Source organism: Oncorhynchus keta, chromosome 13 (assembly GCF_023373465.1).
Source record: "Oncorhynchus keta strain PuntledgeMale-10-30-2019 chromosome 13, Oket_V2, whole genome shotgun sequence".
In the NCBI taxonomy this organism is placed as follows: Eukaryota; Metazoa; Chordata; class Actinopteri; order Salmoniformes; family Salmonidae; genus Oncorhynchus; species Oncorhynchus keta.
In genome coordinates, this window is record NC_068433.1 from 8335649 (window position 1) to 8358378 (window position 22730).

The 22730-nt window shown below is 40.9% G+C and overlaps 1 protein-coding gene and 1 long non-coding RNA gene across 9 annotated transcripts in view; both read left to right on the top strand.

Moving 5' to 3' along the window:
• arap2 (ArfGAP with RhoGAP domain, ankyrin repeat and PH domain 2) overlaps positions 1 to 22730 on the top strand; it is a 272636-nt gene that overhangs the window by 98968 nt on the left and 150938 nt on the right. For all 8 annotated transcript variants that reach the window (XR_008062416.1, XR_008062417.1, XR_008062418.1 and 5 more), the window contains exon 11: positions 11176 to 11375. Coding sequence is in view for 1 of the 8 variants with exons in the window: in XM_052459291.1 (XP_052315251.1) it covers positions 11176 to 11375 (200 nt within the window). In the remaining 7 variants the exon portion in view is untranslated. The remainder of the gene's footprint in view (positions 1 to 11175; positions 11376 to 22730) is intronic.
• LOC127906690 (uncharacterized) lies at positions 12361 to 15089 on the top strand. The gene is made up of 3 exons (XR_008062433.1): positions 12361 to 12811; positions 12848 to 13134; positions 13237 to 15089. It is a non-coding gene; the product is annotated as an uncharacterized LOC127906690 (long non-coding RNA).

The window sequence follows — 22730 nt, forward strand, 5'->3', positions numbered from 1 at the left end:
TTGTCCTATGTTGCTCTGTCTGCATGTTACTTGTTGCTTGTCCTGTGTTTCTCTGTCTGCATGTTACTTGTTGCTTGTCCTATGTTGCTCTGTCTGCATGTTACTTGTTGCTTGTCCTGTGTTTCTCTGTCTGCATGTTACTTGTTGCTTGTCCTATGTTGCTCTGTCTGCATGTTACTTGTTGCTTGTCCTGTGTTTCTCTGTCTGCATGCTACTTGTTGCTTGTCCTGTGTTTCTCTGTCTGCATGCTACTTCCTGCTTGTCCTATGTTGCTCTGTCTGCATGTTACTTGTTGCTTGTCCTGTGTTTCTCTGTCTGCATGCTACTTGTTGCTTGTCCTGTGTTTCTCTGTCTGCATGCTACTTGTTGCTTGTCCTATGTTGCTCTGTCTGTCTGCATACTTCTGGGCTTCAGGAAACAGCAGAGGGAACACCCCCCTATCTACATCGATGGAACAATAGTGGAGAGGGTAGCAAGTTTTAAGTTCCTCGGCGTACACATCACAGACAAACTGAATTGGTCCACTCACACAGACAGCATCGTGAAGAAGGCGCAGCAGCGCCTCTTCAACCTCAGGAGGCTGAAGAAATTCGGCTTGTCACCAAAAGCACTCACAAACTTCTACAGATGCACAATCGAGAGCATCCTGGCGGGCTGTATCACCGCCTGGTACGGCAACTGCTCCGCCCTCAACCGTAAGGCTCTCCAGTGGGTAGTGAGGTCTGCACAACGCATCACCGGGGCAAACTACCTGCCCTCCAGGACACCTACACCACCCGATGTTACAGGAAGGCCATAAAGATCATCAAGGACATCAACCACCCGAGCCACTGCCTGTTCACCCCGCTATCATCCAGAAGGCGAGGTCAGTACAGGTGCATCAAAGCTGGGACCAAGAGACTGAAAAACAGCTTCTATCTCAAGGCCATCAGACTGTTAAACAGCCACCACTAACATTGAGTGGCTGCTGCCAACACACTGACATTGACACTGACTCAACTCCAGCCACTTTAATAATGGGAATTGATGGGAAATGATGTAAATATATCACTAGCCACTTTAAACAATGCTACCTTATATAATGTTACTTACCCTACATTATTCATCTCATATGCATACGTATATACTGTACTCTATATCATCGACTGCATCCTTATGTAATACATGTATCACTAGCCACTTTAACTATGCCACTTTGTTTACATACTCATCTCATATGTATATTCTGTACTCGATACCATCTACTGTATCTTGCCTATGCTGCTCTGTACCATCACTCATTCATATATCCTTATGTACATATTCTTTATCCCCTTACACTGTGTATAAGACAGTAGTTTTGGAATTGTTAGTTAGATTACTTGTTGGTTATTACTGCATTGTCGGAACTAGAAGCACAAACATTTCACTACACTCGCATTAACATCTGCTAACCATGTGTATGTGACAAATAAAATTGGATTTGATTTGATTTTTTACTACGTGTTGCTTGTCCTGTATTTCTCTGTCTGCATGCTACTTGCTGCTTGTCCTATGTTGCTTTGTCTGTCTGCATACTACGTGTTGCTTGTCCTATGTTGCTTTGTCTGTCTGCATACTACGTGTTGCTTGTCCTGTGTTGGTCTTTATGTCTGCATACTACGTGTTGCTCTGTATCTCTGCATGTTGCATGTCTTGTGTTGCTCTGTCTGCCCTCGTACTACATGTTGCTTGTCCTGTGTTGTTCTGTCTGTCTGCGTGTTGCTTGTCCTATGTTGCTCTGTCTGTCTGCTAAGTGTTGCTTGGCCTTTGTTGCTCTGCATGTGCTCACTGCTCATTGATTGTCTGTATTGTGATTGGAATGGTTTTTAATAACCTGCCCAGGGACTGTGGTTGAAAATTAGCCAGCTGGCTAAAACCATAATTTTTAGTGAAACGTTGATTAATGTGCACTGTCCCTGTAAAAATACAAATCAACTCAAACCCCAGTTTTACAGATGTGGGAGTAGTGATGTAATAAATGATACACTATCAATACCTCATGAATGGTTTATAAATGCCTCATGAATGGTTTATAAATGCCTCATGAATGGTTTATAAATGCCTCATGAATGGTTTATAAATGCCTCATGAATGGCTTATAAATGCCTCATGAATGGTTTATAAATGACTCATGAATGGTTTATAAATGACTCATGAATGGTTTATAAATGACTCATGAATGGCTTGTAAATGACTCATGAATGGTTTATAAATGACTCATGAATGGCTTGTAAATGACTCATGAATGGTTTATAAATGACTCATGAATGGTTTATAAATGCCTCATGAATGGTTTATAAATGCCTCATGAATGGCTTATAAATGACTCATGAATGGTTTATAAATGCCTCATGAATGGTTTATAAATGCCTCATGAATGGTTTATAAATGCCTCATGAATGGTTTATAAATGCCTCATGAATGGTTTATAAATGCCTCATGAATGGTTTATAAATGTCTTATGAATGGTTTATAAATGCCTCATGAATGGTTTATAAATGCCTCATGAATGGTTTATAAATGCCTCATGAATGGCTTATAAATGCCTCATGAATGGTTTATAAATGCCTCATGAATGGTTTATAAATGCCTCATGAATGGTTTATAAATGCCTCATGAATGGTTTATAAATGACTCATGAATGGTTTATAAATGCCTCATGAATGGTTTATAAATGCCTCATGAATGGTTTATAAATGCCTCATGAATGGTTTATAAATGCCTCATGAATGGTTTATAAATGCCTCATGAATGGTTTATAAATGCCTCATGAATGGCTTATAAATGCCTCATGAATGGTTTATAAATGCCTCATGAATGGTTTATAAATGACTCATGAATGGCTTGTAAATGCCTCATGAATGGTTTATAAATGCCTCATGAATGGTTTATAAATGCCTCATGAATGGCTTGTAAATGCCTCATGAATGGTTTATAAATGCCTCATGAATGGTTTATAAATGCCTCATGAATGGCTTGTAAATGCCTCATGAATGGTTTATAAATGCCTCATGAATGGTTTATAAATGCCTCATGAATGGTTTATAAATGCCTCATGAATGGCTTGTAAATGCCTCATGAATGGTTTATAAATGCCTCATGAATGGTTTATAAATGCCTCATGAATGGTTTATAAATGCCTCATGAATGGCTTATAAATGCCTCATGAATGGTTTATAAATGCCTCATGAATGGTTTATAAATGCCTCATGAATGGTTTATAAATGCCTCATGAATGGTTTATAAATGCCTCATGAATGGTTTATAAATGCCTCCTTATAAATGCCTCATGAATGGTTTATAAATGCCTCATGAATGGCTTATAAATGCCTCATGAATGGTTTATACATGCCTCATGAATGGCTTGTAAATGCCTCAGAATGGTTTATAAATGCCTCATGAATGGTTTATAAATGCCTCATGAATGGCTTGTAAATGCCTCAGAATAGAATGCCTTTATAAATGCCTCATGAATGGTTTATAAATGCCTCATGAATGGTTTATAAATGCCTCATGAATGGTTTATAAATGTTTATAAATGCCTCATGAATGGTTTATAAATGCCTCATGAATGGTTTATAAATGCCTCATGAATGGTTTATAAATGCCTCATGAATGGCTTGTAAATGCCTCATGAATGGTTTATAAATGCCTCATGAATGGTTTATAAATGCCTCATGAATGGTTTATAAATGCCTCATGAATGGTTTATAAATGCCTCATGAATGGTTTATAAATGCCTCATGAATGGTTTATAAATGCCTCATGAATGGTTTATAAATGCCTCATGAATGGTTTATAAATGCCTCATGAATGGTTTATAAATGCCTCATGAATGGTTTATAAATGCCTCATGAATGGTTTATAAATGCCTCATGAATGGTTTATAAATGCCTCATGAATGGTTTATAAATGCCTCATGAATGGTTTATAAATGCCTCATGAATGGCTTGTAAATGCCTTACGAATGGTTTATAAATGCCTCATGAATGGCTTATAAATGCCTCATGAATGGTTTATAAATGCCTCATGAATGGTTTATAAATGCCTCATGAATGGTTTATAAATGCCTCATGAATGGTTTATAAATGCCTCATGAATGGTTTATAAATGCCTCATGAATGGTTTATAAATGCCTCATGAATGGTTTATAAATGCCTCATGAATGGTTTATAAATGCCTCATGAATGGTTTATAAATGCCTCATGAATGGTTTATAAATGCCTCATGAATGGTTTATAAATGCCTCATGAATGGCTTGTAAATGAATGGTTTATACATGCCTCATGAATGGCTTATAAATGCCTCAAGAATGGTTTATAAATGCCTCATGAATGGTTTATAAATGCCTCATGAATGGCTTATAAATGCCTCAAGAATGGTTTATACATGCCTCATGAATGGTTTATAAATGCCTCATGAATGGTTTATAAATGCCTCATGAATGGTTTATAAATGCCTCATGAATGGTTTATAAATGCCTCATGAATGGTTTATAAATGCCTCATGAATGGTTTATAAATGCCTCATGAATGGTTTATAAATGCCTCATGAATGGTTTATAAATGCCTCATGAATGGTTTATAAATGACTCATGAATGGTTTATAAATGCCTCATGAATGGCTTGTAAATGCCTTACGAATGGTTTATAAATGCCTTACGAATGGTTTATAAATGCCTCATGAATGGTTTATAAATGCCTTATGAATGGTTTATAAATGCCTTACGAATGGTTTATAAATGCCTCATGAATGGTTTATAAATGTCTTATGAATGGTTTATAAATGTCTTATGAATGGTTTATAAATGCCTCATGAATGGTTTATAAATGCCTCATGAATGGTTTATAAATGCCTCATGAATGGTTTATTTATAAATGCCTCATGAATGGTTTATAAATGCCTCATGAATGGTTTATAAATGCCTCATGAATGGTTTATAAATGCCTCATGAATGGTTTATAAATGCCTCATGAATGGTTTATAAATGCCTCATGAATGGTTTATAAATGCCTCATGAATGGTTTATAAATGCCTCATGAATGGTTTATAAATGCCTCATGAATGGTTTATAAATGCCTCATGAATGGTTTATAAATGCCTCATGAATGGTTTATAAATGCCTCATGAATGGTTTATAAATGCCTCATGAATGGTTTATAAATGCCTCATGAATGGTTTATAAATGCCTCATGAATGGTTTATAAATGCCTCATGAATGGTTTATAAATGCCTCATGAATGATTTATAAATGCCTCATGAATGGTTTATAAATGCCTCATGAATGGTTTATAAATGCCTCATGAATGGTTTATAAATGCCTCATGAATGGTTTATAAATGCCTCATGAATAGTTTATACATGCCTCATGAATGGCTTATAAATGCCTCATGAATGGTTTATACATGCCTCATGAATGGTTTATAAATGCCTCATGAATGGCTTGTAAATGCCTCATGAATGGTTTATAAATGCCTCATGAATGGCTTATAATGCCTCATGAATGGTTTATAAATGCCTCATGAATGGTTTATAAATGCCTCATGAATGGTTTATAAATGCCTCATGAATGGTTTATAAATGCCTCATGAATGGTTTATAAATGCCTCATGAATGGTTTATAAATGCCTCATGAATGGCTTATAAATGCCTCATGAATGGTTTATAAATGCCTCATGAATGGCTTATAAATGCCTCATGAATGGCTTATAAATGCCTCATGAATGGTTTATAAATGCCTCATGAATGGTTTATAAATGCCTCATGAATGGTTTATAAATGCCTCATGAATGGCTTATAAATGCCTCATGAATGGCTTGTAAATGCCTCATGAATGGTTTATAAATGCCTCATGAATGGCTTATAAATGCCTCATGAATGGTTTATAAATGCCTCATGAATGGCTTGTAAATGCCTCATGAATGGTTTATAAATGCCTCATGAATGGCTTGTAAATGCCTCATGAATGGTTTATAAATGCCTCATGAATGGTTTATAAATGCCTCATGAATGGTTTATAAATGCCTCATGAATGGTTTATAAATGCCTCATGAATGGCTTGTAAATGACTCATCAATGGCTTGTAAATGACTCATGAATGGTTTATAAATGCCTCATGAATGGTTTATAAATGCCTTACGAATGGTTTATAAATGCCTTACGAATGGTTTATAAATGCCTCATGAATGGTTTATAAATGCCTTATGAATGGTTTATAAATGCCTTACGAATGGTTTATAAATGCCTCATGAATGGTTTATAAATGTCTTATGAATGGTTTATAAATGTCTTATGAATGGTTTATAAATGCCTTATGAATAGTTTATAAAGGCCTTATGAATGGTTTATAAATGTCTTATGAATGGTTTATAAATGCCTTATGAATAGTTTATAAAGGCCTTATGAATAGTTTATACATGCCTTATGAATAGTTTGTTACGGTGTTACCGAACACTTCAGGTTATTATTTGTAGAACATGTGTTGGTGCTGGATTGGTATATAATTTGCAGTGGTAAGGGCTAATGGAAGGGCACAGGTTGGCATATGCTAGCACTGGTCTCTGTGGACTATTCTTACAGCAATAGCAGAACACTGAGTTAGTAGTTCATTATCCATCTTCTTCTGTGGTCTTGGAGGCAGTAGTTCACTCTCCCACTTCTTCTGTGGTCTTTGAGGCAGTTGTTCAAGTCCTGATGGGAGCAGTCATCCCTTTGGAATTGTCCTCAGCAGAAAGCAGATAGGTTGATTGAGTTCAGATGCTCTCCTATCGATCCCAACTGCTGCTGCTGATGCTGCTCTGGGATATACTACCACCGACCCTCTGTGTCAACAGGAAAGAGAGGGATGGAGAGGGAGATGGGGGGGGAGAGACAGAATGAGAGGTTACCATGGAAACCACCAGACTAACTTCATCTCAGCTTCTCCCCTCTTCTCTCCTCCCTCATCTCCTATCCTCCCTCCCTCTCTTCCTTCGTTCTTTCCAGCAGCAAGAAAAGAGAGAGAGAGAGAGAGAGAGAGAGAGAGAGAGATTCACCAGCTCTACTCACAGCTGCAATGTGTGCATCTTTATGCTTTCCTGTGAGAGAAAGTAATAGATATGTTGAATAGCTTCGGGGGAAGCACTCCGCTCAGTAGTTGTCTTGCTCGAAGCCTAATGAGTGAGACATGGCTGGAGTAAGTGACAGGGTAGCACCAGTCTCGGATGACTCCCAGTCACTTTAGGCCCTGATAGGCACCCAATTTGGGAGCTCTTCCTCTCTCAGCCCGAGAGACTGGCAGGGGGATAGAATGTGTGTTTCTGTGAAAGCAGAGGGAAAAGGATTGTGTGCTAAAGGATTCTGAGTGGTAGAAAAAGAGCAACATGACTGATAAGGAGTGTGTGTGTGTGTGTGTGTGTGTGTGTGTGTGTGTGTGTGTGTGTGTGTGTGTGTGTGTGTGTGTGTGTGTGTGTGTGTGTGTGTGTGTGTGTGTGTGTGTGTGTGTGTGTGTGTGTGTGTGTGAGATTGAAATACACACACACACACACACACACTGGGAGACATTTATTATTTTGCACACATGCACTTATATGGACTCTAATGGCTGACACATCAACATTTTCCTCCATCTTCCCTACCTGTTTTTCATTTCCCACTCGGTCTCACTCTCTCCCTTCCTTCCTCTCTCTTTCTTTCTCTCTACCTCTCATGTGAGAATATTATTCCAATGTTCTCCGTTAATGTTTCATATTACACTGATGATGTCAAAGGACCTGTTTACAGTGCTTTGCAAAAGTATTCACAACCCTTTTAGGCATTTTTCCTATTTTGTTGAATGACGACCTGTAATTTAAATAGATTTTGATTTTGATTTCATGTAATGGACACACAAAATAGTCCAAATTGATGAAGTGAAATTTAAAAATATATATATATTAGGAAAAATGGATCATGCAAATGTATTCACCCCCTTCGTTATCAGCTCCTAAATAATATCTGGTGCAAACAATTACCTTCAGAAGTCACATAATTAGTTATATAAAGTCCACCTGTATGCAATCTAAGTGTCACATGATCTCAGGATATATACACCTGTTCTGAAAGGACCCAGAGTCTGCAACACCACTAAGCAAGGGGCTCTCCAAACAGGTCAGGGACAAAGTTGTGGAGAAGTACAGATCAGGATTGGGTTATAAAAAAAATATCAGAAACTTTGAACATCCCACGGAGCACCATTAAATCCATTATTAAAAAAATGAAAGAATATGGCACCACAACAAACCTGCCAAGAGAGGGCCGCCCACCAAAACTCACGGACCAGGCAAGGAGGGCATTAATCAGAGAGACAACAAAGAGACCGAAGATAACCCTGAAGTAGCTGCAAAGCCTCTTAGCAGAGATTGGAGTATCTGTCCACAGGACCACTTTAAGCCGTACACTCCACGGGTCTGGGCTTTACAGAAGAGTGGCCAGAAAAAAGCCATTGCTTAAAGAAAAAATAAGCAAACACGTTTGGTGTTTGCCAAAAGGCATGTGGGAGACTCCCGAAGATCTGGCGCAAACCCAACACATCTCAGCACCTTGAACACCATCCCCACTGTGAAGCATGGTGGTGGCAGCATCATGCTGTAGGTATGTTTTCATCTGTAGGGACTGGGAAACTAGTCAGAATTGAAGAAATGATGGATGGCGCTAAATACAGGGAAATTCTTGAGGGAATCCTGTTTCAGCCTTCCAGAGATTTGAGACTGGGACGGAGGTTCACCTTCCAGCAGGACAATGACACTAAGCATACTGCTAAAGCGACACTCGGGTGGTTTAAGGGTTAAACATTTAAATGTCTTGGAATAGCCTAGTCAAAGCCCAGACCTCAATCCAATTGAGAATCTGTGGTATGACTTAAATATTGCTGTACACCAGCGTAACCCATCCAACTTGAAGGAGCTGGAGCAGTTTTGCCTTGAAGAATGGGCAACAATCCCAGTGGCTAGATGTACCAGACTTATAGAGACATACCCCAAGACAATTGCAGCTGTAATTGTAGCAAAAGGTGGCATGTTGTGTAAATCAAATGATACAAACCCCCAGAAATGATATTTCACTTGCAGGTTGTAAAGCAACAAAATAAGAAAAATGCAAAGGGGGGTGAAGCCACGGTATACCCCTACACACACACACACACACACACACACACACACACACACACACACACACACACACACACACACACACACACACACACACACACACACACACACACACACACACACACACACACACACATACTTAACCAATGATGTGTTTAACCTCGCAGTCGGTGTTCCAATTCATCCCAAAGGTGTTTATGGGGTTGTGGTCAGGGCTCTTTGCAGGCCAGTCAAGTTCTTCCAGACCGATCTCTTTTTCTGTATGGACCTCGGTTTGAGCACGGGGGCATTGTCGTGCTGAAACTGTTACCACAAAGTTGGTAGCACAGAATTGTCTAGAGTGTGATTGTCTACTAAGATTTCCCTTCATTGGAACTCAGGGGCCAAGCCCGAACCATGAATCCCCAGACCATTATTCCTCCTCCACCAACCTTTACAGTGGCACTATGCATTTGGGTAGGTAGCGTTCACCTGGCATCTGCCAAACCCAGATTTGTCCGTCGAACTGCCAGATGGTGAAGAGTGATTCATCACTCCTGAGAACACTTTTCCACTGCTCCAGAGTCCAATGGGGGCGAGCTTTACACCACTCCAGCCGACGCTGGGCATTGCACATGGTTATGGTAGGCTTGTATGGCTGCTTGGCCATAGAAACCCATTTCATGAAGCTCCCGACAAAACAGTTATTGTGCTGACGTTGCTCCCAGAAGCAGTTTGGAACTCGGTACTGAGTGTTGTAACCGAGGACAGCCAATGTTTTACATGCTTCAGCAAGGGTGGGCAATTCCAGTCCTGATCGTGATCTTCAGTTTAGAATGCAATTGGATTAATCTGCTGTGTTTGCTAGGAATGGAGAAAAATGGTGACACCAATCATGCCCCAGAGGACTGGAGTTTCCCACAGCTGTGCTACACGTTTCAGCACTCGACGGTCCCGTTCTGTGAGCTTGTGTGGCCTACCACGTCGCAGCTGAGCCGTTGTTTCTCCTAGACCTTTTCACTTCGTAAGAACAGCACTGACAGTTGACCTTTGCAGCTCCTAGCAGGGCAGACATTTCACAAACTGACTTGTTGGATAGGTGGCATCCTATGACGGTGCCACTTTGAAAGTCACTGAGCTCTTCAGTAAGGCCATTCTACTGTCACTGTTTGTCTATGGAGATTGCATGGCTGTGTGTTTGATGTTATACACCTCTCTGCAAAGGGTTTGACTGAAATAGACACATCTACTAATTTTAAGGGGTGTCCACATAATTTTGTATATGCAGTGCCTTCGGAAATTATTCAGACCCCTTGACTTTTTCCACATTTTGTTACGTTACAGCCTTATTCTAAAATTGATTCAATAGTTTTTTTCCCTTATCAATCTACAGACAATACACCATAATGACAAATAAAAAATAGTTTTTTAGACATTTTTGCTAATTTATTTGTTTTTAGGCCTCATGTCTATTTGTAAACTGCTTACCAATGTACTTAGAGCAGTACAAATAAATGTTTAGTCATACCCATGGTATACGGTCTGATATATCACGGCTGTCAGCCAATCAGCATTCAGGGCTTGAACCACACCGTTTTGAATCTATTATAGACACCTTAATGTGTATTTTTTTATTATATGTGAACAGAAAATAAAAAATATAAGTATTTATTTTAGAGAGTACGCATGTTACTGTCCCCACTACCACAAATACATACTTCAATAAATCCAATTTTGACCTTGAAAAATGTCATTGAAATACTCTAGAGCCTATACATTCCAATGTAGGACTGCTCCTTCTGAGGACTACCAATATGGCCGACCGTTTGCTTCAAAACCTCTAATTGGCCTATACGTACCGTCAGCAATACAGGTTTTATATGCATCATTGCACTTAACCTATTCAACCCCATACGTACACATCACCCACAATGTAAAGAAACCATATAACCCCACCACATGAAGCAACGCAAATTGTATGTACTGTTTAATTGGTCTGCTGACATCAATAATGTGGTGTAAAAATATATATATATATATTTTGTTTCAGCTTCACGGCCGAATCGGAAAGGGAGAAAGAGGAGTGGATTGAAGCATTCCAGGAATCGATAGCCGAAACGCTCTCCGATTATGAAGTGGCCGAGAAGATCTGGTTCAACGAGTCCAACAGGATCTGTGCCGACTGCCGAGCGTCGCAGCCCGAATGGGCCTCCATCAATCTGGGGGTTGTCATCTGTAAGAAGTGTGCAGGTACTAAAGAGACTGCCGCTATGCCAATGTCACTCTCCAAACATTACAATGTTTTATTCTCCAGACTTCTATCTATAGACTCTACTTCCACTCCCTCCATACCTCTCCTTCACACATGCATCCCTTCTGTCCTCTTTTGTCTCTTGTCCTCTGCTTCCCTTCTCTTCTTCCCTTCCTCACCCTGCATCCTTCTCCCTCTCCTTCCCCTTTCCTCCTCCTTCTTGCTCTTCACTTTAACTGATTGATAGACTCTGTTGAACATGAAAATAGAGCTTGACTCCTCGCCTCACTTTTCACAAATGGAACAGGGGATGGGTGGGCAGAGGGTGAAACCAACCATTTCAGAGAGAGACGGAGAGAGAAAAGGGGTACAAGCCAGGGAGAGAATGAGAAGGAGACAGGGGATGGGTGGGCAGAGGGTGAAACCAACCATTTCAGAGAGAGACGGAGAGAGAAAAAGGGTACAAGCCAGGGACAGAATGAGAAGGAGACAGGGGATGGGTGGGCAGAGGGTGAAACCAACCATTTCAGAGAGAGACGGAGAGAGAAAAAGGGTACAAGCCAGGGAGAGAATGAGAAGGAGACAGGGGATGGGTGGGCAGAGGGTGAAACCAACCATTTCAGAGAGAGACGGAGAGAGAAAAAGGGTACAAGCCAGGGAGAGAATGAGAAGGAGACAGGGGATGGGTGGGCAGAGGGTGAAACCAACCATTTCAGAGAGAGACGGAGAGAGAAAAAGGGTACGAGCCAGGGAGAGAATGAGAAGGAGACAGGGGATGGGTGGGCAGAGGGTGAAACCAACCATTTCAGAGAGAGACGGAGAGAGAAAAAGGGTACGAGCCAGGAGAGAATGAGAAGGAGACAGGGGATGGGTGGGCAGAGGGTGAAACCAACCATTTCAGAGAGAGAAAAAACGAGCCAGGGAGAGAATGAGAAGGAGACAGGGGATGGGTGGGCAGAGGGTGAAACCAACCATTTCAGAGAGAGACGGAGAGAGAAAAAGGGTACAAGCCAGGGAGAGAATGAGAAGGAGACAGGGGATGGGTGGGCAGAGGGTGAAACCAACCATTTCAGAGAGAGACGGAGAGAGAAAAAGGGTACAAGCCAGGGAGAGAATGAGAAGGAGATAAAGAAGAGAGAGGTAGCGAGAGAAAAAGAGAAAAAGAGAATAGACAGGTGTGCGATAGACAAAATAAAAAAAGGAACGCCACACTGATATATGTGTTAGTTACACCACCCAAGAAGACGATTAAGAGTTCATGTGTTACACCACCCAGGAAGACGATTAAGAGTTCATGTGTTACACCACCCAGGAAGAATAGTAAGAGTTCATGTGTTACACCACCCAGGAAGACTAGTAAGAGTTCATGTGTTACACCACCCAGGAAGACGATTAAGAGTTCATGTGTTACACCACCCAGGAAGACGATTAAGAGGTCATGTGTTACACCACCCAGGAAGACGATTAAGAGGTCATGTGTTACACCACCCAGGAAGAAGATTAGGAGGTCATGTGTTACACCACCCAGGAAGAAGATTAGGAGGTCATGTGTTACACCACCCAGGAAGACGATTAAGAGTTCATGTGTTACACCACCCAAAAGACTAGTAAGAGTTCATGTGTAACACCACCCAGGAAGACGATTAAGAGTTCATGTGTTACACCACCCAGGAAGACGATTAAGAGGTCATGTGTTACACCACCCAGGAAGACGATTAGGAGGTCATGTGTTACACCACCCAGGAAGACGATTAAGAGGTAATGTGTTACACCACCCAGGAAGACGATTAGGAGGTCATGTGTTACACCACCCAGGAAGACGGATGGAGGTCAGTGTTCAATAAAAACAGAGATTAAGAGTTCATATGTTACACCACCCAGGAAGACATTTTAAGAGTTAATGTGTTACACCACCCAGGAAGACGATTAAGAGTTCATGTGTTACACCACCCAGGAAGACGATTAAGAGTTCATGTGTTACACCACCCAGGAAGACGATTAGGAGGTCATGTGTTACACCACCCAGGAAGACTAGTAAGAGTTCATGTGTTACACCACCCAGAAAGACTAGTAAGAGTTCATGTGTTACACCACCCAGAAAGACTAGTAAGAGTTCATGTGTAACACCACCCAGAAAGACTAGTAAGAGTTCATGTGTTACACCACCCAGAAAGACTAGTAAGAGTTCATGTGTTACACCACCCAGGAAGACGATTAAGAGTTCATGTGTTACACCACCCAAAAGACTAGTAAGAGTTCATGTGTAACACCACCCAGAAAGACTAGTAAGAGTTCATGTGTAACACCACCCAGAAAGACTAGTAAGAGTTCATGTGTTACACCACCCAGGAAGACGATTAGGAGGTAATGTGTTACACCACCCAGGGGGAATTTGTGTGTGCTTTCCTAGCCTCTGACTAGTCGGATGGATTAGATTCAATAAAAACAGAGAATACAGTGCCTTGCGAAAGTACTCACCCCCCTTGCATTTTCCCTATTTTTTTTTGCATTACAACCTGTAATTTAAATAGATTTTTTTTTATTTGAATTTCATGTAATGGACATACACAAAATAGTCCAAATTGGTGAAGTGGAATGAAAAAAATAACTTGTTTCAAAAGAATGTAAAAAATTGAAAATGGTAAAGTGGTGCGTATGTATTCACTCCCTTTGCTATGAAACCCCCGAATAAGATCTAGTGCAACCAATTACCTTCAGAAGTCACATGATCTGTCACATGATCTCAGTATATTTACACCTGTTCTGAAAGGCCCCAGAGTCTGCAACAACACTAAGCAAGTGGCCCAATGAAGATCAAGGAGCTCTCCAAACTGGTCAGGAACAAAGTTGTGGAGAAGTACAGATCAGGGTTGGGTTATAAAAAAAATATCAGAAACTTTGAACATCCTACAGAGCACCAATAAATCCATTATAAAAAAATGAAAGAATATGGCACCACAACAAACCTGTCATGAGAGGGCCGCCCACCAAAACTCACGGACCAGGCAAGGAGGGCATTAATCAGAGAGACAACAAAGAGACCAAAGATAACCCTGATGGAGCTGCAACACTCCACAGCGAAGAATGGAGTATCTGTCCATAGGACAACTTTAAGCCGTACACTCCACAGAGCTGGGCTTTACGGAAGAGTGGCCAAAACAAAGCCAATGCTTAATGAAAAAAATAAGGAAACACATTTTGTATTTGCCAAAAGACATGTGGGAGACTCCCCGAACATATGGAAGAAGGTACTCTGGTCAAAGGAGGCTAAAAGCTTTTTGGCCATCAAGGAAAACGCAATGTCTGGGGCAAACCCAACACCTCTCATCACCCCGAGAATACTATCCCCACAGTGAAGCATGGTGGTGGCAGCATCATGCTGTGGGAAAGTTTTTCATCAGCAGGGACTGGGAAACTGGTCAGAAATGAATGAGTGATAGATGGCGCTAAATACAGGGAAATTCTTGAGGTAAACCTGTTTCAATCTTCCAAAGATTTGAGACTGAGATGGAGGTTCACCTTTCAGCAGGACATTGACCCTAAGCATACTGCTAAAGCGACACTCGAGTGGTTTAAGGGGAACTATTTAAATGTCTTGGAATGGCCTAGTCAAAGCCCAGACCTCATTCCAATTGAGAATCTGTGGTATGACTTAAATATTGCTGTACACCAGCATAACCCATCCAACTTGAAGGAGCTGGAGCAGTTTTGCCTTGAAGAATGGACAAAAATCCCAGTGGCTAGATCCCAGTGCCAATCCAACTTGAAGGAGCTGGAGCAGTTTTGCCTTGAATAATGGGCAACAATCCCAGTGGCTAGATGTGCCAAGCTTAAAGTTGCCATGCTATATGCTCATGCTATATTCTGGCTGGTATAGTCGAAATTCATCCTTCCGGCATGTAGGTCGTCACCTTCCCATTGAAATTCAATGCTAATTTTGTTCGATTCTTGATGAGGTTAGCTTAGTTCTTTGTCCTTTCAACATGGGGACCTCAGGTCCACATGTCCGTGGAACAGCTTATTGTCTGAGCCCTTTTAATGTAGGACTGTAGCCCTACGTCCTCAGAACAGAAGTTACCTTTTCGTTAAGGGCTTTAAATAGGAGGGGAGAGAAGGGCGTGTTTCGTAGTTTATAACCAATGTCTGTTCATGTGGGCGGGGCCACTGAGTTGAGCATAGTTCACTCATGAAAACCCAATTCTCTCATTTGGAAGCTAAAATTGTATTTAATCTTTTCACAAATAGTGACATATTTAAACATTTAAATTGCACAACAATTCCATGTGAATCGGATAACTAGAATTTGTAGACTTTCAAAGTTACAGTTTATGTCGTCCTATCATAAGTAATAATGTCTCAGACATATTTTCAGCTGGTTGGATTACCAAAATATGGTTCCGTTCCCATCTTTTGATGTCACCAGATTCTCTCTCAATGTTAACAAAGGGATTTTCAATAGTCACATCGGTAGAGTAGAGAGAGGAAAAATGGGAAAGGTATTTATGGGGGTCATAAACCTCCCCCTGGTCGTAGTATGTATTATATAGATCTCCCAGTGCATGGTGGTAGTATGTCTTATATAGACCTCACAGTGCATGGTGGTAGTATGTATTATATAGACCTCACAGTGCATGGTGGTAGTATGTATTAGATATAGATCTCCTAGTGCATGGTGGTAATATGTATTATATAGATCTCGCAGTGCATGGTGGTAATATGTATTAGATCTCCCAGTGCATGGTGGTAGTATGTATTAGATATAGATCTCCCAGTGCATGGTGGTAATATGTATTAGATATAGATCTCCCAGTGCATGGTGGTAATATGTATTATATAGACCTCACAGTGCATGGTGGTAATATGTATTAGATATAGATCTCCCAGTGCATGGTGGTAATATGTATTAGATCTCCCAGTGCATGGTGGTAATATGTATTAGATCTCCCAGTGCATGGTGGTAATATGTATTAGATCTCCCAGTGCATGATGGTAATATGTATTAGATCTCCCAGTGCATGGTGGTAATATGTATTAGATCTCCCAGTGCATGATGGTAATATGTATTAGATCTCCCAGTGCATGGTGGTAATATGTATTATATAGATCTCCCAGTGCATGGTGGTAATATGTATTAGATCTCCCAGTGCATGGTGGTAATATGTATTAGATCTCCCAGTGCATGGTGGTAATATGTATTAGATCTCCCAGTGCATGGTGGTAATATGTATTAGATCTCCCAGTGCATGGTGGTAGTATGTATTATATAGATCTCCCAGTGCATGGTGGTAATATGTATTAGATCTCCCAGTGCATGGTGGTAATATGTATTATATAGATCTCCCAGTGCATGGTGGTAATATGTATTAGATCTCCCAGTGCATGGTGGTAATATGTATTAGATCTCCCAGTGCATGGTGGTAATATGTATTAGATCTCCCAGTGCATGGTGGTAATATGTATTAGATCTCCCAGTGCATGGTGATAATATGTATTAAATCTCCCAGTGCATGGTGGTAATATGTATTAGATATAGATCTCCCAGTGCATGGTGGTAATATGTATTATATAGATCTCCCAGTGCATGGTGGTAATATGTATTAGATCTCCCAGTGCATGGTGGTAATATGTATTAGATCTCCCAGTGCATGGTGGTAATATGTATTAGATCTCCCAGTGCATGGTGGTAATATGTATTAGATCTCCCAGTGCATGGTGGTAGTATGTATTAGATCTCCCAGTGCATGGTGGTAATATGTATTATATAGATCTCCCAGTGCATGGTGGTAATATGTATTATATAGATCTCCCAGTGCATGGTGGTAATATGTATTAGATCTCCCAGTGCATGGTGGTAATATGTATTAGATCTCCCAGTGCATGGTGGTAATATGTATTAGATCTCCCAGTGCATGGTGGTAATATGTATTAGATCTCCCAGTGCATGGTGGTAGTATGTATTAGATCTCCCAGTGCATGGTGGTAATATGTATTATATAGATCTCCCAGTGCATGGTGGTAATATGTATTAGATCTCCCAGTGCATGGTGGTAATATGTATTATATAGATCTCCCAGTGCATGGTGGTAATATGTATTAGATCTCCCAGTGCATGGTGGTAATATGTATTAGACTAATCCATTATGAATTGGGAGTCTTGGTGACTTAACCTTGTCTTTTAGATTTGTTTAAGACGACACCACCTTTGTACACAAACACACACACAGGCACGTAGGACTACACACACACACACACACACACACACACACACACACACACACACACACACATGTATGCTAGCAAACACACAACTCTTCATTCCCCCATTCTCTCTCCTCCTGGAGGTCTCAGATACCCTGTCTTTGTCGTACGTTTTAATTCACCCCATGTAATTGGTATTCCTCAAGTTTCCACCACAGCTTTTTCAAGCGGGTCCTTAAATGATTTCATTTTCAGGAATGTTTAATATAATCGACACACGCGGAGGTGAGCTGCGTAGGGCAAAGTCAAAATGAGGAAGTCGGACCACTCGCCTTAAATTACCCAACCTGGTTTGGAAAATCAATGACAAAAATGCTTTTAAATAGGTTTCGGGTGTTACAGATTTAAAAAAAAAGTTAATTATAGAACTGAAGGAAGAGGAAGCTATCAAGGCACGAGGCGAGACCCAGATGCAGACACAGGAGGCAGATGTTTGGAGTCTTACAATGTTAAATAATCCAAAGGGGTCGGCAAGAGAATGGTCGAGGACAGGTCAAAGGTCAAAACCAGATCAGAGTCCAGGAGGTACAGAGTGGCAGACAGGCTCGTGGTCAAGGCAGGCAGAATGGTCAGGCAGGTGGGTACAAAGTCCAGAAACAGGCAAGGGTCAAAACCAGTAGGACTGGAAAAATTAGAATGAAAAAGCAGTAAAATGCAAAAAGCAGGAGAATGGGAAAAACACAGGAATAAATACACGGGTACAGAGAGACAGGAAACACAGGGATAAATACACTGGTACAGAGAGACAGGAAACACAGGGATAAATACACTGGTACAGAGAGACAGGAAACACAGGGATAAATACACTGGTACAGAGAGACAGGAAACACAGGGATAAATACACTGGTACAGAGAGACAGGAAACAGAGATAAATACACTGGTACAGAGAGACAGGAAACACAGGGATAAATACACTGGTACAGAGAGACAGGAAACACAGGGATAAATACACTGGTACAGAGAGACAGGAAACACAGGGATAAATACACTGGTACAGAGAGACAGGAAACACAGGGATAAATGCACTGGTACAGAGAGACAGGAAACACAGGGATAAATGCACTGGTACTGTAACGGCGTTCGTCTGTAGAAGGAGAGGCGGACCAAAATGCAGCGTGGTGGTTACTCATGTTCTTTAATGAAAAATACATTAAATAACTAAATCTACAAAACAATAAACGGAACGTGAAAACCTATACAGCCTATCTTGTGACAACAAACAGAGACAGGAACAATCACCCACAAACACACAGTGAAACCCAGGCTACCTAAATATGGTTCCCAATCAGAGACAACGAGAATCACCTGACTCTGATTGAGAACCGCCTCAGGCAGCCATAGACTATGCTAGACACCCCTACTCAACCACAATCCTAATACCTACTAAAACCACAATACAAAAACACACCACAAAATAAACACATGTCACACCCTGGCCTGACCAAATAAATAAAGAAAACACAAAATACTAAGACCAAGGCGTGACAGGTACAGAGAGACAGGAAACGCAGGGATAAATACACTGGCACAGAGAGACAGGAAACACAGGGATAAATACACTGGCACAGAGAGACAGGAAACACAGGGATAAATACACTGTCTCAGAGAGACAGGAAACACAGGGATAAATACACTGGCACAGAGAGACAGGAAACATAGGGATAAATACACTGGCTCAGAGAGACAGGAAACACAGGGATAAATACACTGGCACAGAGAGACAGGAAACACAGGGATAAATACACTGGGGGAAACAAGGGACACCTGGAGGGGGTGGAGACAATCACAGGAACAGGTGAAACAGATCAGGTTGTGACAGAAACTCTAATGATAAGACTAATGATTCAATTATTCCAGATTGTCTTTCTTTTCTTAAAGCAAGTGGAGAATGAAAGGGGGAGAGAGAGAATAGACAGTTGATGCGACGTGTAGCCCTGCTCTGATGTCCTGGTCTGTGATGCTACTGGGACCTCTCCTTGGCTTCCCGTTAGGAAGGGGTGTGTCCAGAATGGTGTCCTCGAACCAAATTGTTCCTCTCTCTCTCTCTCAATTCAATTAAATTTCACTGCAAGGGCTTTATTGGCATGGGAAACACGTGTTTATTTTGCCAAAGCTAGTGAAATAGATAAACAAATATTAACAGTACACATTACACTTCCAAAAGTTCCAAAAGAATAAAGATGTTTCAAATGTCATATTATGTGCAAATAGTTAAAGTAGGAAAGAGAAAATAAATAAACATAAATGTTGGTTGTATTTACAATGGTGTTTGTTCTTCACTGGTTGACCTTTTCTTGGGGCGAAAGGTCACACATCTTGCTGCTGTGATGGCACACTGTGGTATTTCACCCAGTAGATATGGGAGTTTATCAAAATTGGACTTGTTTTCAAATTCTTTGTGGATCTGTGTAATCTGAGGGAAATATGTATCTCTAATATGGTCATACATTGGGCAGGAGGTTAGGAAGTGCAGCTCAATTTCCACCTCATTTTGTGGAGAGGTCTGCCTACGGTGGCCTTTCTCAATAGCAAGGCTAAGCTCACTGAGTTTGTACATAGTCAAAACTTTCCTTAATTTTGGGTCAGTCACAGCGGTCAGGTATTATGCCACTGTGTACTCTCTGTTTAGGGCCAAATAGCATTCTCGTTTATGCTGTTTTTTGGGAAATTCTTTCCAATGTGTCAAGTAATTATCTTTATTTGTTTTCTCATGATTGTTTGTTGATTGTTTGTTTGGGTGTAATTGTGCTGTTGTCCTGGGGCTCTGTGGGGTGTGTTTGTGTTTGTGAACAGAGCCCCAGGACCAGCTTGCTTAACGGACTCTTCTCCAGGTTTATTTCACTGTGGGTGATGGCTTTGTTATGGAAGGTTTGGGAATCGTTTCCTTTTCAGTGGTTTTAGAATTCAACGGCGCTTTTCTGGATTTTGATAATAAGCGGGTATCTGCCAAATTCTGCTCTGCGTATATTATTTGGTGGTTAACGTTGTACTCAGAGGATACTTTTTTGCAGAATTCTGCATGCAGCGTTTCAATGTATTTTTTGTCTGGTTTTGTGAATTCTTGGTTGGTGAGCGGACACCAGACCTCACAACCATAACGGGCAATGGGTTCTATAACTGATTCAATTATTTTTTAGCCAGATCTTAATTGGCATGTCGAAGTTGATGTTTCTTTTGATGGCAAAGAAGGCCCTTTGTGGAAGTTACCTGTGGCGCTGATGTTTAGGCCAAGGTATGTATACTTGTTTTTGTGTGCTCTAGGGCAACGGTGTCTAGATGCAATTTGTTTTCATGTTCTTGGGAACTGGACCTTTTTTTTTCAAAACCATTATTTTTGTTTTACTGCGATTTACTGTCAGGGCCCAGGTCTGACAGAATCTGTGCAGAAGATCTAGGTTCTGCTGTAGGCCCTCCGTTGTTGGGGTCAGAAGCACCAGATTATCAGCAGCAAACAGCAGACATTTGACAGTAGACATATTCTAGTAGGGTGAGGCCGGGTGCTGCAGACTGTTCTAGTGCCCTGACCAATTTGTCGATACGGCCCTGTGGTAAGAAATGTGTGTTTTTTTTGCCAATTTTAACCGTGCACTTGTTTGTGCACATGGATTTTATAATGTCATATGTTATTCCCCAATCACCCCTTCCATTAATTGGTATAGCAGGCCCTCATGCCAAATTGAGTCTAAAGCTTTTTTGAAATCAACAACGCATGAGAAGACTTTGCCTTTGTTTTGTTTGGTTGTCAATTAGGGTGTGCAGGGTGAATACGTGGTCTGTTGTACGGTACTTTGGTAAGAAGCCAATTTGACATTTGCTCAGTACACTGTTTTCACTGAGAAAATGTACCAGTCTGCCGTTAATGAGTATTTTCCCAAGGTTGATGTTGACACATATCCCACGGTAGTTATTGGGGACAAATGTGTCTCCACTTTTGTGGATTGGGGTGATCAGTCCTCAGTTCCAAATATTGGGGAAGATGCCAGAGCTGAGGATGATGTTAAAGAGTTTTAGTATAACCAATTGGAATATGTTGTCTGTATATTTAATCATTTCATTGAGGATACCATCGACACCACAGGCCTTTTTGTGTAGCAGGCTTTGTTTTTTGTCCTGTAGTTCATTCAAGGTAATTGGTGAATCCAGTGGGTTCTCGTCGTCTTTAATAGTTGATTCTAAGATTAGTATTTGATCATGTATATGTTTTTGCTGTTTGTTCTTTGTCATAGACTCTATGGATTCTTCAGCTACATTGAGCTGATTTCTGACGTGCTGTTCCTTCTTTTTCTGTAGTGTATTTCTGTATTGTTTTAGTGAATCACCGTAGTGAAGTAGGCTCAGGTTTTCTGGGCCTCTGTTTTTGGTTGGACAGGTTTCTCAATTTCTTTCTTAGGTTTTTGCTCTTCATCAAACCATTTGTCAGCATTGTACATTTTCTTAGGTTGTCTGCTTGACGTTCTTTTGATTTGATAGAGAAGCGGTGAAATATTCTGTTCAGATTTTCTACTGCCAAGTTTACACCTTCACTATTACATTGACACATTTTGTCCAGGAAATTGTCTAGAAGGGATTGAATTAGTTGTTGCCTAATTGTTTTTTGGTACCCTACTTTACCCTACCCTACTTTCCTTTCATCTAGCATTTCTTAATATTATTCAGTTCCATTGACTTTGATGCCTCATGATTGAGCAAAGATATGTTCAAGTAGAGTGTGATTTTGCTGTGATCTGATAGGGGTGTCAGTGGGAGTTGTGACCCGTTTTTGTTGGTTATGTTGTCGTAGTTGTGTCTAGGGGGGGGGGCATATTGGGGAGGGAATGTTTTCGCCTCCAGGTAGATGTTTGTACCCCTGTGTGTGTATCTCTCTCCCTCTCTCTCTCTCTCTCTCTCTCTCTCTCTCTCTCTCTCTCTCTCTCTCTCTCTCTCTCTCTCTCTCTCTCTCTCTCTCTCTCTCTCTCTTTAAATGTTTCTGATACCTGTCCCCTCTCTCTCTTCCCACTGTCAAACACGACAACTGCGCTGAATGACACATGTTATAATAATAGTATTCAACCCTTTACATCAAATAACCCGGCAACCATTTCCGTGGCAACCACAC